Here is a 17,672-nt window from a genome sequence, read left to right on the forward strand (position 1 = left end):
TGCCACACAGAAGACAAGTTCATCAATAATTTTGAAAATTAAGAGTACTTTGGCAACTTAATAAGAGACAAAGCCATAATCCAGATTCATATTACATAAATAACCAAACCGAAGAAGACAAGTTGCGGTAAACCAGGAAAGTCGTGGAATTACATTGACAATATCTCACATCTGGCCAAACTGAAACTATGTAAGCTGGAATTGCCAGGATTTCTTAGCTTTATCTGAGTTAAAGTTTGCCAGCATCTTAACTGATATTTTCTAGACTGTAGCGACAGAAAACTCTGGATGCAGCCTAACTGCCTACTTCCTGGCATCTGAAAAGAGAGACAGCAGACATTTAGAATAGATGGAGTCATTACCAGAGATGTCTGATAGGCAGAGATGTGTGTTTCATGGCGACCAGTACTCCACCTTGATCCAGGTACAGAACACTGTGCTCTTCCTCAAAGATCTGGAAAAAAAAAGCATATATTTAAATCTATTTTCCTTAGTATCAGGAAAATGTCATAGTTCTTTAAGTACGTTCATGACATAGGACAGGTATGTGCTAAGGAAGTTACTGAGTAGAGGAAGGCATTCTGTATAGAGAAAGTTCTTGGGGGTTTTTTTATTGTTTTGGGATTTTTTTATTTTAAGCTTTTCCAAGGTCTTTGGAAAATGCATTCTGCCTCTGCTTGATAGAAAGTTAGAAACATGAATTTTTGCAAGGATCAACAATTTCCCTCCTTTCAATGACAGATTTTTGTTTAAGGAAGAACTTTATGTGTTTGCATGTATCTGGCCCTATCTCACATAAGTGATGTAGACCGAAAAATGAGGGCTGGTCAAACATTGTAAAATAATTAGATTCTTAGAATATCAAATATTTAAAAAAGATTTTCTTTTCCTGTGTCTTTTTTGTATTGGCTTTCTGCAAACATCTGCTCTCCAGTTTATATAGCAGCACTTGTCAGTCTGGGAAAGTCACGCCTCCTCTCCCTGACTTGATATCCTATCCAGAAAATAGGAAAAATAGAACTTCCTCTTCTGAGGATAAACACATTAAAGGGTAGCAATGCTTTATTAACAGGTGGGATTTCACTAAATATTAGGCACTTGATTTAACTTCATGATCCAGTCTCTTTCCGCAATTAATGGAGAGATGGGTAGCTTCAGAACAGGATGAACTGAATTCTGTTTTTATCTCCATTAACTTAAGAGCAAGGCAAAGTTACCAGTTTATAAGGACGCTGAACTTTGGACAACAAAACTTAGGTGAAACGAGTCCCACACATAGTGAGGGAGAAGTAGACTAGTGCAACTGCTAATTCTCTGGAAATTATAATCATGGATGAAGAGAAAAATGGTTTGATTGGTACAAGGGCTGTACAACAGTAAAAGGAAACACATACTTTCCCCATATATATTAATATTTTAATCTACACTTTGCTACAGGGTTAAACTGAAGTCAAACTGAGTAGAATTATAAAAATAATTTTCTGTTATATGAAGTCAAACGACATATTCAGTCTTTTTCTTTGGGCATCTCTCTACCTCTCAGAAGGGAATAAAAGTTTTCCCTTTTGTATAGATCTGCAAAAAGCTACTCTGAACCAAAAGAAACAAAAATTAAGCTACATTTTGAATCTATTTCTATGACAATTTCCTATGATTACTATTTAAACCTGTGATTCTGTGTCATCTACCTGTCTCCAAGTGTTCCCAGCATCAGAAGAAACAAACATGCTGATGTCATTGTCTGATAGTTCAGTGCCTATATTACCTGTAAGATGAACATTGATTAGTGATGCAACACTCTAAGAAACAGCAGAATTAGCAAATTAGGGGAGTAAATGTATTTATTTACCTTTTGCAATTATAGAACTTTTAGTTTTGGGAAGAGAAAGAGGGGGAAGGGAAGGGAAAGACTTTCAGTTTGAAGAAAATACATATAAAAGATCCAACGCATACAGCTCTACACACCTCTGTATGCAAAGGAAATGCCCTGGTTTGAATCTAATGTGCATTGGAGTAGAGGACTAGAAGTGATCTCCTTGGTCTTGAAGGTCAGTTTCCATAAAAAACATATGACAAGTTGAAGGTCCCTAAGGACTTCCGTTTGACAGCCTTCCTTCCTTCCCGCTACTGGTGGTGTGACACCCCACTCAACACCCTCCACACCCATCACAAACTCAAGATTTTGTCCATGTTTGCACATCATACACAGGCAATCTTTAAATGTTTCATACCTGAAGCTACAATAATACTGGGGGCAGTGTCTCGGCTGGCGATGTTTCCTGAGGTGTAGGGATTCTCTGAGACCTTCAGGTGAAGATGAAGAGAGCAATAGGGCTATGGAGAAAGGGGAAATAAAAGTAAAAAGCAGACACAACATAAAGTGCATGCTCCTATTTCTACAGGCTTACAAATATACAGTGTCTTTCTGTATTATCTCCTAATCACTGCATCCAGCCACCCTTAGAAATACACAGCCACTGTTCTGGTTCTGTTGTGAGAGCTTTGCTGTCATTTTCTAACGCAACCCGTTCCCACTGGGAAACTGATTCACTAGGCTCAAACCCTCTCACAAGGACAAGATCTTTGAGGCTGTACCCACAAAGGAGGCAACCAGGCTTGCAAGATCAGGTAATGGTAAGGACTACCTAGCTCCCCTGGCTCCTAGCTCTCTTGAGAAACAAGCAGAGTTGCAGATATGATGAAGTGACTCTCAGAGCAGCAGTGCCCAAGCTATCTCTGCAACAAGAACCAATATAACCCTATTGGTGTGGTGCTGAGTCACCACTAATTAGCCATGAGAAACAACTTAATTCAGACAGTGTCATAGCATTTCTTGACTCTAAGTATTTTTGACACATGACTCTCTTCTGCACTGCACTAAGAAGAAATAACAGGACTGGAAAGTGTTAGTTTAAAAGTTGTTTAATACAATGCTTCATCACCCCATCTGGGTGTGACCTTTGAGATTTCAATACAAATACATCCATGGAAGCCTCACCTATTTGTTATTGATTTTGTGTGTCACGTACTCAGATAAGAGAGGAATGGTACAGAATAAATCAGGTGAGCAAGAAGGTAAGACAGGCAGATTCCCAAAGTTGCCATTACGATTCCCTCCAAATCTGTATTCTAGTAATTTCTGAAAATTTTGATAATTTTTGCCTTCTCTTGGGTTTTATTTTCAGTATTTTTTTCTTCCAAACCTCATGAAGAGTCCTTTGTGAAACATGCTAAGGGAAGGGAGGTGGAAAAATATTGGCAAGAAAACCTGAAGCAAACTGACCAAATTGAGGGGAACATCACACAGGAACACACAGCAAAGCCCATGCTTCAGCTTGCACGGCTCTGTAAAACGAGCAGGAGAGGCTCTGCAGAAGGCTCTCCAGGCTCTTAGGAGGCAGGTCTTTCTGTCTAATATCAGTTGCCTAAAGGCTAGGTCTCCAGCCCCAAAAGTTTTGTAGGCTTCCTCTCCAGGAGACCTAGCTCCATAGGTCACTGGAGAAAGACCGCTGATTCATCCTATCTCAGGGTAGGTGTCTATGACTGAAATGAAAATCTCCCTGTGGAGAATGACAACAACAAAAGGCAGGAGGTTTTTTGGGCAAAGGTGAATGAGGGTGGTGAGGAAGGGTGGGAAGTCTCACTTATGTGAGACAGAAAAAGGGGACATGAGTTGTGCAGAAGGGAACACAACCTGCCAAGTGGAATGTACTGAGCAGCCTAACTCTTAACTGACAGCCTTGTGAGGGCAGACGCTGGAGCAGCCCGGGGGCGCAGGGAGGGAGAGGAAACCAAATCGAGCTGACATGCATGCAGGAAGTGGAAAAGCACTGCAAGAGCCTGAATTCTTCCCTTTTACATTTGTATATGTTGTGAAAAGACTAAATACAGAACATATTTTTAAAACTAACATACTCCAAGCCCACTTCAGCATTTTGAAGACAGTAGCTAATGGCAGCAACTCAGCCAATTCCCCACTCTGATAGAGATCAGACCTCATTAGACTCAAATCTTTGTGCTACCAGAGGTTTTCTTTCAAATTTGTCTCATTTCAGATATAGTACACAGAAATGGAATATATATCTTAAATGTTAAAAGCCAGGTCACCTGTCTAAGCAGTAAGATGGTATTTTTAGTGGCATGACTTCTTATTGGTTGGAGTGCAGTAATGCTTACAGTGTCTAGTGACAACTGGGTATGGTGTAAAAACTAACCTCTCCACACTAGCCAAACACCTAAAGTTATTGCCCATGGCCATCTCACATCCTTACTGCGGCAGCATTCTCTTCTTCATCCCTGATGTACACCTTCTCCATCTGTATCCTTATATAGTTCATTGACAGATATTTTTCCAGACTGGTTTGTCTTCCATCACACTGTTGGTCCCTTTGTGTTCCTCCTCTAGCTCCCACAGCTTAACTCGTATACAGACATCTCAGCTTTGTTTTTTAGAATTTCCATCAATTGCCTCTATCCTTCTTGTTGTTACCGACAGGCTACTGAAATCATTATTTTCATCAGAATCACCAATTTTGGGTTTCCCTGTCATTGCCTAGTACCCAGCAGTGCTAGGTGCTGCACAGACACCAAGGGAAAGACAACCACTACCATGGAGCATTTACAACCTAGGTAGAAGATAAAAGCATGAGTGACATAGCCCATTGCTCTACTCACTGCCATAGTTCTTACAATCATGCTGGAGTTCATTACTTGCTTCCTAATATTTTCAAGCCAGCACTTTTATGCTCTCCTCTCAGGAGGCTCATCAGTCCTTAGTAAAATTTCTCATAAATACCTACAAACCCACTTCTTGGCTGTTCTGCAAAGCCCACCTAAACAGTCTCCAATGGCACCACACATATAAAACAGCTATTAGTGACTGTCCCTGATCAGGAGTGGGGCAAAGTATTATAACACAAGGATGATGCCAGACACCATTCACAAAGCTAGGGGTAGTCACAGTATTTGCTCACCTGCAATAGCAAGGAGCAATGAAGAGAGATAAACACTTCCAGGAGAGAGATTCACAACACCTCACTTAGATGCTTAAATTATTCTGTAGCAGATGGTATGAATGCCCTCCCTTACGAGAAATGGGTCTTTGTCCTGAAATCCTTATAATCCATATAGACAAGACAAACAAAATATGGGAGGGAATAAACAGATGTCTGGGGAAGAGAGGCACAGAGAAAATAAATGACTTGCCCAAGGTCACATAGGAAATTGGAAATAGGCCTAAAAATTGAATCAAGATTCTCCTGAGGTTCAGCCCAGTGTTTTAACCACAAGACCATCCTTGAAAGCTAATTGATTAACTCTCCTAGACAGATGCCCATAACTTGCAAGATAGAATTACTCCTCAGTTAACCACTTCACAGCACAAGAGAAGTATCAAACAAAACCAGCATCTTTGGGATATAATACTTTGGCAGCTATTTTATGAAGATTAAGTGTATTCAGCATAGAAAACAAGTGGTATAGACAAGAAAAATAAAACCTTGGGATTAGATGTAATTCCACTGCTTTCCTCCATCCTCATTATTCAGAGCCATCTCACAAAAAATGCAAAGAAATTCTTTGAGTTGCTTTGAAAAAAACACCTCGAGCATACTGTCAGCAGAGGGATGGTTCCGTCTGGCTTGCCTTGTGTTTCAACCAGATTCCTTCTTAACCTCCTTAGCTGCCAACTTAGCTGCTATGTACTTATTTCTGCATTAACACTCCCTAGTTTAGGTTTAAAGACCAGATGCACAGAGGACACAACACTGCGCTCACAGGCTAGGGACCGTCCTGTCACTCTGGGGAAGGGCAGATCCCATTCTGCCAACAAGATGGAACATACGTCATTGCTGTGTCCCAAGCTATTGCTAGAGGCAATTATGCTGAAAACCAGCAGTGTGAAAGCATGAGTATCTGCCGTGGAGTAAGGATGGCAGCTGAGCTAGATGTACAATGGACTATTAAGAATTCACTTAGCTATGCCATAAGGAGAAGCAGGATCATGCCAAGAACAGCAATACGTAGAGGGAAAAGGAGCAACTGGCGTAAGGAGGTAAAAGTCCTGGTGATGCAGGGGTAGAGAGAGTGTGGCTAAAGAGGTGAGTGGAGTTTGTGAACTGTTTAAATACTACAGCTATGTCACATTGACAAAGAACAGAACTGCCTCAGAGCAGGGGACAATTCCTTTTCTCCACGCTTTTCCTGAAGCAGAATGCCATTATGGATCCCTGACTTATTTCCAGGAACGTACAACACTTCCAGTGGTTTTGCTTTGAAAATTTCCCCTACCACTCCCAACTTCTGTGGTCTTTTCTCTATCTTTTCTTGAATTCTTGCATTCCATATTCTGCCTTCATCTTCCCCCATCATTAACTGTGAAGCTCAAATCAGATTTTTAAATAGCTTGGCTCTCTCTTGTAGGATTGTTATTTTACTTTGTGGTTTTGATGCATTTTCTGTACCTCCCTTTCTTTTGCAGGCAGACTGCCTGTTCCTGTAAAAGACCTAACAAGTCAGTTTAGTTCAAATTTCATATATTTGCTTTCTTGCAAATTTGCAAGTCAACCACCTGAGACCCTGTATGTTCAGCTGATGATCCCTGCTCTGCTACCATTCCACCAGCTTGTGACAACCTAAGCATGAAGGAGGCAGACAGGCTCAAGCAATGAAAGAGGCTTCTTGCCTGTTTTACCTCATGTTAAGGGAAGAGGAAAAATAAACATGACTAAACATTCCTCTGGCCTTATCACAGGGAAGGGCTGACTAAGTTCCTTCACATTCTTCTGGAAGGGCAAAGACTGAGCTACATGGTTCAAGTCCATTAAGGATTTGTCCCTTACCACCCTGAAATCATGGATCGATTTCTACAGATGCCCATGGACCTGAGATGCCTACTCCAGCCCAAGTCACAGAGCATTTAGGAAGTGGTTGCTTTTCAGTGAAAACAGGATGACAAGCCTACATCGAGCTTGCACAGGTGGAAGCAATTCTCAGAGCAACTACATGGTTGCATAAAGAGCAAAATAAAAATGAACCAGTGTTTAAATAGTGGTTTGTGCACACTGGAGCTACAAGGATGTAAATGCCAAGAGCTTCTCTGGGTCAGTTCTTACTGTGTCCCTACAAGTGCCCTCACTTCTGCTCCTGCTCATGACCCCTTGCCTGACTTGTTCAAGTTTAACACCTTCAAGGGAATTCCAGCTTGTCCAGGCATATCTGGTCTAATTTTAAATGAAATTAATTGTGTTCTCAGGTGCCCATGAGTATAGTAGCAGATACAGTATGGATGGGAAGGCTTAAGGGAGCTATAATCCCCCCTCCATAAGGACCATCCAGTCCTGGTTGGTTCCACTATATAGTGGATAACTACAGTGGCAGCATACCCTTGTATATAAAATACATAGTTCCTGCAAACGACCATTCGATAAGGACCCTGCAGAGCAGTACCTCTGGCTCATTTACAACCACAATGGCAAGTCAGATCTCCCTTGTTCAGTATGCAACAATACCAAGAAAGATGTTTTCTCAGAAATCAAACTTCAAATTTATGGGAAAAGAATAGAGCTTACTTTAATTATTTCACTTGTCTGCATAGTTTTTATTTTTTCTGCCTTGCCAGCCCCCCAAAATATTACACTATCATATCATATAATAAAAATCTTGGGTTAAAATCAGTCATAATTTGAAAAAGTCAAGGTGTGTTTTTTTGTCAAATATGTTCACTTGAGTTAAAACTAGATTACAATCTATTTGAAACGCAAAGACTTCTACACATAGCACCTTCGAAAAAATTCATTTGCTTTATGTCTGCAAAGTTTTCTGAATGTCATCTTTTTGGTTTTCATCTTCTAGAAAGATTTAATTTAAAAATGCCCTTAGTTACAATTTTTAAAGACTTGGAAGAAGAAAACAAACCCAAACAAATTTAGTCATGCTCTGAAATAACTCTTCTGTTTGACCCCCAGTCCTCCTTATTTATTTTTTCCAAACTGGAGAGAAAATGAAAGGCTTGCATTTTGGTTCAATCAAAAAATCAATTATTTGAACAGCTTCAAATACCAAGTTATTTACTCTTTGCTCTTGCAATAACGCATGGGGTTCGGTTAAGAGATTAGTGTAGTATTCAGCTACATACCGCAATGCACAAAATGTAACGCTGATTCAGATTCTAACAAACTCACAGCCTCAAAATCACCTTTTTTTTTCAGATGGAAAATAACGTGCAGGTACAGGACAGCAGGAGGAAGAGCCGTGTAAGTATGATGATTCTGTCTGGAAACCATGTTAGAATTTGTGTAATATAAAAGCTATTGAGAGTCCTAAAGCCTGGGGTTCCAAGTATTATCCCACTACTGTGTATAGATTATATCGGATGAAAAACATGTCAAGATCAGTCTAAGCTTTCTAATTTGGCAGAGATCTCTAATTCTATTCACACTGCTTATATTTCACTTTCACTCTTGGAAACCATTTGCATATAATGATGATTAAAGACTTATCTGTATGTTGATCTATATCAACAAGTACAGAGACAGATACAATATACCCCCAACACATAGTTATATATATATTTGGATGAATGTGTCGATTCTCACTTCTGAGCTCAAAGAGAAAATGATAATTATTAATACTGCCAACAGAGTGGCCTGAAAGGTATCAGAGCTCTCCTTTCCTTTGAGCCTGTCTCAAGTTATTAGGTCCCTGACAGTTCCTGAGCTACAATAGCTCACTCCTCCCATCTAGTGTCCAGAGAATCAACTGCGCAGAACGGTGTCCAGCTTCACCTGCTGTTTAAGAGGAGACCATCAGTTGTGCAGAAGGAAGCTGATCTACGATGCTACGATTCCAGAAATTAAATTAAGTTAAGCTAAATTACAATGCCAGCTCTTGCAATACCACCTGGCAGCCCAAGCCTGATGTACTGCACTTTTAATATGCAGTATTCCCCCCATGAGATACACCTCATGGAGAGAGGAGCTGCCCTCTCCTTCTTGTGTTACCTGGTAGAAAAAGATTGTTCTGGGATGTTACCACCCCCCAAGTTCCCCCCCAGGTACTTACTAGGAGACAGTGAATGGGGTTTCCTCTCAGATCAGTGTCCGGAGCCTGCAACAAACTCCAGTCTCTCCCTTTATTGTAGGTGATGAAAGTTTTCACTTGGTTGTCAATCTTCTTGTTAGCCAGGAACATTCCCTTTATCCCTGCTACCTAGGAAAAATTGACATGGCTGAAAAATAGATCAAGCCGGTGCAGGTTCTGTGCATGTGTCTCTCTTGCCCTGTCAAACCCAACAGGGATCTGGTGGCTGCGTCAGTGTGGTAGATGTCCGGGCAAGAATTGCCAAGGAGCATCAAAGGAAGGCAAATTGAGGTGCTGGGGACAAGATAAGACCATCACAGTTGGAAAGGTGACAAATGGAAAAGAAAGCTTATATTTCAGAATCAGCACGGGAACGTGCTATTGATGGTAAGATGTCAGTAGCATTAACTGTAAAGTGACAATCTCTCAACTGTGTAGGCATCCTTCCCCCTGAAAGATGGAATATGTACAGGACAATTATTTGTCTCTTGCACTGCAGTAGCAGGAAACAGCAGCAATTTTGGACTTGCAAAGAAAATGGCAACACACACATAAACTTGCAGTTCAGTGCTTCTATTCTCATACAGCCTGCTTAAGACATTTCATCTAAGGATCCCAATGTGTTTCATAATTATCAGTGTTTCAACAGGATAACTTGGTGCACAGAGGTATTTTTATTACGGTTTTGTATTTTGAGGAAACCAAAGCACTGGTGACTCAAGCAAGGCCACCCAGAATGGTAGTTACAGAGCAACAATGAGATTCTCATCCTTTTATTTTTTCTGGTGTTTTATCTAACAGCTTTACTCCATAGATCTGTAGGAGGATTTTGTAAAGATGTGATACTAACAAACAGACTCATGTTGGAACAAAGCCCAAAAGTGTCTTAGTGGGGAGAAAAAAGTCAACCTTAAACCACAACTCACACTGCAGAATGTTCCCATCTTCTCAGCACACTGAAAATCAATAGCCCAATAGCTGCTGCAGCTTGAGAATGAATTTGTTAGGCTGTCATTCTGCAATCTGAGTGCTGCAATAAAAAGGGAAGCAAAATCGGGAGAAGGAGGGGGAAAGTGAGAAACTTCTTGGTTTCTAGCAAGTCTGTTCAGTCATCCACCCCATCTCTTCTTATGATGCAGAACCAGTACACAGAATCATTCGTCACGACTTTTTATTCATAGAGATTATTACTTAAATGGCACCACGTGGCAAATGGTTACACAGCAGATTCAGAGTTTGTTCCAGCTCAACTGATTTAATTATGTGGCTGGATTTGGATGCTAGAGCTCCCAGTGAGTAGGACCTTACTGCACTTTTAGTCATATGCTGTGGGACTACTAGTGTAAAGTGCATTGGTACAGTACATTGGTGTACTTAGTCATTCTGAATGGCACTTTGCTCCTTGAACAATAACACTGAATTTCATTTGAAGTTACGTAAATACTTAGATGTGACTTGCTATAATGGGCAATAGTTTTTAAATTAAGTAGTTAAATAACTTATTGTTGATATAAGCATAAAAAGGTAATCTTTTCAATGTCCTAGCTGGTTTGTTTCGTACCACCCAACTAAGTATTCAGGATTTCTTTGTTGTAGTAGAAAGGCACCCTGATAAGACAAGGGTACTCTGTCTCCCAGTGATACTGCATGAATAGACAGAGCTGGAAAAATAACATAGCCTTTACTACCAGAGGCCAGAGCCTATAGCTCTGTTTGTACTTTTCTTTGTTGTTGTCTTGAAATAGTTGTATTATATAGTCCCTGTGAAATGCTGGCCATAAATGATTAAAGAGCATTTTGTATATCAGGTGATAGTGTTCTGAAATCCTGTGAATTTTTCTTTTTATGATTCTAGTCATGGGCTGGGACACAGAATCCTTTCCAGAGAAAGCAAAGTGTAAGTTATACTGTCAGTCTTGGACAGCTTTATCTTAAAAAAAGACTGCACACACTATACATGTCTGTGTGCTCTCAGGAGGAAAAGATACACCTATTGCATATACACAACCATGACACACACAATGATCTGTTCATCCCTGCTGACTCATAAGAGAGAAAGACTCATGCGAGTAAGTGCATGACCACCAGTGGTCAGAGAGAAAAGCACTCCATCAGCTCCCACACAGGCTTTGTAGACAATCCTCACTGCCCCGAATACATTGTGGGCAGATACAAATGGTGTCTACAGTGTTAGTGAAAGATTCATACAAGACACTCGAACACACAACTCAAAACACATTCTTCACTCCCCATCACCAACTTCATACATCAAACATATACTTCCCATCCAAGATGCGTACTGCTAAAAAAAATAAGTCCCAGAGTGATAGTCATATATACCATAGCTATAGACACATGTCCTCACAGTCTGTTATCACTTCAGGCATGGATTCCCACAGGCGGGATTGTCTTTCTGCGGACAGTCCCACTACAGTGCCAATCAGAGCCACACCACATCATTGGAGAGGTGCAGGAGCTAGAAAGGGCACTCAGACCCAACGGCCAGTGATTCTTGCTCTTCCCTTGCTCTAGGAGATGGTCTCTAGGACAGCCCCTTTGTGACTGCAGACCCACTGAATGCTGAGTCCAGTGTGCTACTGATGAAGTGGCACTGGAAGGTGGTGGAGAGAAGAGCTATGCTCACGTCCTGCTCTGTCCAACATGCAGAAAGGGTAACAGTGTCCCTCTAGGAGTGGTCTCCTCATCCTCTACAAGGTCCAGCAGCAGAAAAGCCCACACACTGAAATAACAACCTCCGAGTGAAAGGCTCCTGATGACTTACAAGAGAAGAGAAGGGAGAACACGGTGAGGCGCCATGAAAGAACTTATTCTTTCTTGATGCCCAATGCAATTCCCCGTTGAGCAGCATTGAGCAGATTTATCCTTGATGTAGAATCAGTTTAGGAATCTACACACACAAACACATTCACTACAATGCAACCAGATGAACTTACTTCTAACACCTGATAAACACGCATACAGACACATGTACATTTAACAGGTCTTTCTCTGGCATCTTCTCAAATAATCTTGCTTATATATATAATAATATAAGATACCACTGTCACCACAGATATACCACTGTCACCACAGAAGGACTCATTTTGCAATCTCTCCACTTCCTTTTAATTTATCTATGGATTTTTTTCTTCTCTCGCCTTCATCTCCATTTATCCCTAGAGCATTCATCATTTGCAACAACCCTACTGGGAGAATCACACTGGATGGCTTTCTGTTCCCTTCCAGCTAGAACATCAAATTGAAAGGAAGGTTTGTGCCAGGTTCAGCGTCAGCCAATATTCTTTCTATCTAGATAATCAGCAGATATGATGCTATCAATTCTGATTCCATCAATTTCAATCCAGGTTACTGTGTGGTGTCAGCTTAATAAAACAAAACAAAGGCCTTTCTTTCCCCCTGGGACATAGGACACCTTTACATAATGCAGTGAAACTGCTTCTCAAGCTGACAGTAATAAGAGGCAACAGTCTTTCCATGGGCTGCCAGCGTTGCAGAGATTAACAGTAAAAATCTCCAAATTACTGAAATGCCGGCGTCCATCCTTCTACAGCTCGTCTGCATTTATGTACAATACTTGGGCTCTCTGTTTGGACAATTCAAGGTGGTTTCCAAGTAAAGGGCAGCTGAAGGCAAACTATACAGCAGAGCTAATATTCAGACAGTGATGGGGAAATAGAGGAAGCATCTTCATTTTCAAAGGAACTCGGATCTAGTTCATGGCCTTTATTCTGAATGGCCAGAAAATCCCCTGGAGGAGACCTGAAAAGAGAAGCTGACCCACAAAGCAGCAGCTGAGGACTGAATTTCTACTTAGCTGAGTGCTGTCTCCAGAAGTAAAACAGGCAGCAGAGCAAGAGAATTTTAAGGGCACATTAAAAGTCCTATTCTTCAGATCAGTTGTCATAGAAGACAATGTAAATTGGCCTTCTTACAGGTGAGCTTAGGCAGAATGTACTTGTCAGGAAAAGGCTCAGGGATAAAATGGACAGCAAGATGAGGAGAGTTTCCATACTCATGGGATAGCCCAAGAGGGTGTATATAAAATCACTTCAGTTCCCAGAAAAGTCCAAGCTGAGGAAGGTGACAAAGATAGCTGAAAACTGCTGTCTCTCCTTACTTCTAAAACAAGAGATTAGGCTGTCAGAAATGCAACAAAAATTGGAGAATGATGCTATTCAGAGTGTTGGGAGCTTTCAGAGCCGTAGGTAGGACCAATGTGGGTCAGAAGGATTTTGGCTGAGAACCTTAAAGAGTTCCTTGTAGGGACTGAATGAACTATTCTACTACATCTTCCGATGCGTATCTTCCTATGCATGAAAGAGCCATGAGCTCTTCCTCACTTGAGAACCTACAAGAGAGTACAGCAGTGAATCTGTTCATAATATTAGGCTGGGCCTAAATTCAACACCTGTGTAAAACCTGGCCTTGAAACTCAGCTGATTGCACTGAGGCCCTTAAGTAAAAGCAGGGTAAAACTATGTGTTCAGTCACTTTTTGCCTCTGCTGTTCACATGCATATAACGAGACTGATGTGCAAGAAGGAAACGGTACTGGCATCATGTGAGCTCCTGAGATAGGAATGAGATGTTTGTAGTCATGACATACCTCATAGAGGTCAATCATCACATTCCCCTCCAGCCCTTGACTACTTTTGACATTTTCCAAGGCCAGGGTGAAGTACACCCCTCGGGTGTCGGAGATATACAGATTGTACGTGTCGTTCTGGTTCCACTCTTGTACAGCTGCAAACACCTGATTCTCATCTGTGCTGATAACATGCATATCCTGGGGAAAGAAAAGAGAGGAAGGTTACTAGAGGGAGCTCTGCTCTGTCATTTCCAAGGGCACCAAAGTAATTGTGGAGGAGCAAGGGATATATTTAGGCTGGAGTTTAATCGGAAACTGTAGACAACACTCCTGTAAGCGGATAATTCCATCCACGAATATTTTACACCAGCTCTCTTCTGCCAATTTTCAAAGCAGTAATTAACTGATGAGGTGTTAATTGAACATTTACATTGGCAGTACAGTGTTATACAGCAGCACTTCCCCCCCCCCCCCCCAACACTTTAATTTTAATGTGTACTTTGTTTGGGGGGGAGAGGGGATTGTTTATTTGTTGTGGGGTTTTTTGGCACCTGAGTGATTCCACTTGTGATTGTGGAATCTCAGATATTAAAAATATTGCTTTTTGTTAAAAAAGAAGAAAAAAGCAGCATGTGAAACATCTGCTTCTTGCTTAGCATTCAGAAATCAAGTATGCTTGGGAACTGATACAAGGAGGATCTAATGGGTTAATGTCTGCAGCCAGTGCTGCTGTTATTTATTATTTCTAATGGCAGTGTCAACTAGAAGCCAAAACCCTGTGCTAAACACCCCCCCAAGACATATAACAGAAAGACGATCCTAATCCTCACTAGATGTAAAGAGCAGAATTGTAGCTAGATCACTAGTGTTATGAGTGAGGTTTTGTTTTACTCTGTTCTGTGTGTTACAGCAGGCAGGAAGCAATGAAAAGATTGCATAATTACAGAAAAAACAGAAACTATTAAACATTATTCCCTCTTTCAATGCCTGGAGAAATTATTACCCAGTGGAAAGAGCCACCAAGAGAGAGATTTTTCTAATGAAATTCCCAGGCTCTATCTGCCCAGCACAGGCACCCTGAGTTCTTTGGTGCCATAAAAATCTGTGGAGGTAGGAAAAGAAATGCAGATTTCTTAGCACCAGGTGATTCCCAGAAGATTCAGCTGTTCTGTCTGTTTTGGGCAGATATCCCAAAGTTATTCTGCTTCCATGAATCTCAGCCAGGGCTTTCTATATGCAAAGCTGGGAACTTTATCAGAAAATATACTCTTTGGAAGCTGATGCTACTTCTTCCTTCTGTTAATAATAGTCTTTGACAATTCACTTTCTCATGGTTTTGTAGGGGGAATTAATACTTCCAGATGGAGCCTTGTAATATAAAGATGAAAAATAATATAATGAAGAAATCTGATCTATAAATTTGAAAATAGTTTCACCATGAAGTTAAGATTCAGAACTGTTGTTTGTTTATCCAGATCCAAGTATGGAGTGGATGAATATTCATTTGATTTACTTGCTTCTTTGCGCTGGAGAAAAACGTATCCCAGAGGCTGGTTTTGTGGAGGAACAGATTGGCTTAAATCCTGAGGCAATAGGAAAGGCAACGTAAGTCCCACTGCCTTCTACTAATTGTGGTTGTGAATAGATATCCTCTCTTAGCTCCAGCTGTGCTAGTAGAAGTTACTACCGTAGCTGTTTGTCAGAGGGTCCTTATTTCAGACTGTCATGCTAATCAATCTGCTGGTAGATCTACATGAGTAGGTGTTCCCAATGTGCTTCAGGCAGCATTGGCTAGCACATCTCTAATCTCAAGTTTAAACTTTTGCATATGTGCATATACACACAGGCAGACCTCTCTATTTAAACACAGACAGATATTATAAGTAAAACTTGTTTTATGTGGTGAATGTACAGTTTCATTAACTTACCATTTTAATCAATAGTTTTGTAATAACTAGGGGAGAAAGGTAAAAAGATATTTTGATCAACACCAGAGAAAACTAAAGGCAATTTCATGAATGCTTAAGAAGCAAATAATTTATTCACTAGATGCTTCCTGAGTTTTGATCAGATCATGCTGTAAGGTGCAAGTCTAAAGGAGATCCCAGTAAGGCTGAAGGAATTTAAGCCTGGAGAAGCAGAGACTGAGACAGAATTGGCATAATAAACATAGTGCAGAAAGTCAAAAAAGATAGTGTTCCAACCGTTTGCCTTTGGGGATCAGTTAACTTTTCCTCTTAACATGGCCTTGTCCAATAGATGCAGTAACAATGCAAAGCTTTGATAGAAGGGGATCAGTATATGGGCATCAAACAGGTCTTTGACCAACATCAGGAATTTTTTGGTTTCCATACTGGGAAAATTAGAATTAATCAGCGTATCATATTCACTTCTATTTTTTTTTTTTCAGGGTGGGGGTTGCTTTTTTAGGTGGAGGAATAATACAAAAAGACAGCCTTCATCTTGATATGGAGCAAGAGCTTCACTGCATCTTCCACTACTACAACAGATGTTCTTTTCACCTCCCTACAAAAAGGGAAAAGGACAGGAAAGTGAAGCAAGGCACCTTCCTCAAACAGTCATTGTCATTTTCAGGGGCTCCCCATGCATCTGCCTACTGAGAGCCTGAGCTTTCCTCTCTGTGTTCTAGCACATAGTGGAAGTACATTAATATGCAGTTCTACATCTGTCCCTCTTGCCTTTCCAAAGACAAAAGAGCGAGCACGGTGCTGTGCATGGTTTAATCAGGTGTCCACTCAAATGACTAAAGGCCAAGGCTTTCTGAATTACTAAATGTGCTTCAATTGCCCTTTTTGCACTTGGTCAGGGAACTTTTCTTCCTGGCAAGTTAAATAGCAGGGATGTGTAATGCCTGTTTTGTCCTGTCAATTACTGGAACTGTCAGCTCTTTTTAAGGTCTGTATTTAAGGATTTTTTGTGGTTATTGCTTCTTCCATCAGGATGTGCATCCTGAGGTTGAAAGAAGGTGATGAATTTAAAATAGAGGTACCACACACCCCCATCCTATCAGCATTCAGCCCAGCACCAGTTAAGGACAGGTCTTTTTAAAAGAGAAATTGCTTGGCTTGCTTCAGTATTCACAGATGTCTGCCCAGTGCATTGGTCTAAAATGGAGTGAATGTACCCTGTGAGTACATGTAAGGTGATTATCATGAGTGACATTACAGAGTCTGTGACAGAGCCCACATTGTGGTGCTGTGGTACAGAATAGGCAGTACCAACCCATAGATCACTGCAGAAATTAACAGGTCTCAATAAAGACCATTTACAAGGTTGACACAGCCTGTATGCACGTGTGCAGACATCTTCTTGTATGGGAGAGAGTTTCAAGTTCATTTAGGCTTTTAATCAAACTGGCTACCAGTCTATCAATGCCAACAAGAAGAATATTTTAGTTTTGATTTGCTATAGGCCATCCTGCCTGAGCAGCAGTATCACCTACCAAAGCTGCCTGCCGTCACACCCCTCCAGTTTAGGAAGGGTGACATGCAGACACAAAAAGCTTGATATTTCCGTCTTCAGTTCCAGAAGTCACTTAGTACTGTTTACCATATTTGGCCCCACTTTCTTAGCTGAAGGAGATAAAAGAGAATTTGGGCATAAAAGAAGCCGTTTGTTTCAATTCCTTGAATAGTATAACGCTTTGTGCATTTTTAATAAAAGCAGCTATCCTGCTTTGATAGCAGCCTCCTAGACAGCCACAGCTCCACTGTAGCTCCTTCCAAGCCAAATGTAGCTCTTCAGTCTTTGAAGATATTCTGAGATTGTGACAAAGCATCTTATTTCCTTAAATATCTGCCTTTTTCTTTGGGTCACATAACATGAATGTATTGCTCCAATTCCTATTCTCTGAGAACACATTGCAATTTAATTGTAGTGCATTTTCCCTGGCTTTCTAGAGATCTCTTTGAGAAGGTGGAAAGTTGGAAAAATAAGTGTGGGCTAAAGGACACAACCGGTTCAAA

At 40.8% G+C, this 17,672-nt stretch overlaps 1 protein-coding gene across 2 annotated transcripts in view; it reads right to left on the reverse strand.

The window, feature by feature from the left end:
* Nucleotides 1-17,672, reverse strand: part of SORCS1 (sortilin related VPS10 domain containing receptor 1) — a 312,215-nt gene that overhangs the window by 55,398 nt on the left and 239,145 nt on the right. For both annotated transcript variants that reach the window (XM_076338969.1, XM_076338970.1), the window contains exons 9-13: nucleotides 13,705-13,884; nucleotides 9,061-9,207; nucleotides 2,232-2,334; nucleotides 1,689-1,765; nucleotides 363-454 (exon numbers count right to left, since the gene is read on the reverse strand). In XM_076338969.1, coding sequence (XP_076195084.1) covers nucleotides 363-454; nucleotides 1,689-1,765; nucleotides 2,232-2,334; nucleotides 9,061-9,207; nucleotides 13,705-13,884 — 599 coding nt within the window. The remainder of the gene's footprint in view (nucleotides 1-362; nucleotides 455-1,688; nucleotides 1,766-2,231; nucleotides 2,335-9,060; nucleotides 9,208-13,704; nucleotides 13,885-17,672) is intronic.

Source organism: Aptenodytes patagonicus, chromosome 5 (assembly GCF_965638725.1).
Source record: "Aptenodytes patagonicus chromosome 5, bAptPat1.pri.cur, whole genome shotgun sequence".
Lineage (NCBI taxonomy): Eukaryota > Metazoa > Chordata > Aves > Sphenisciformes > Spheniscidae > Aptenodytes > Aptenodytes patagonicus.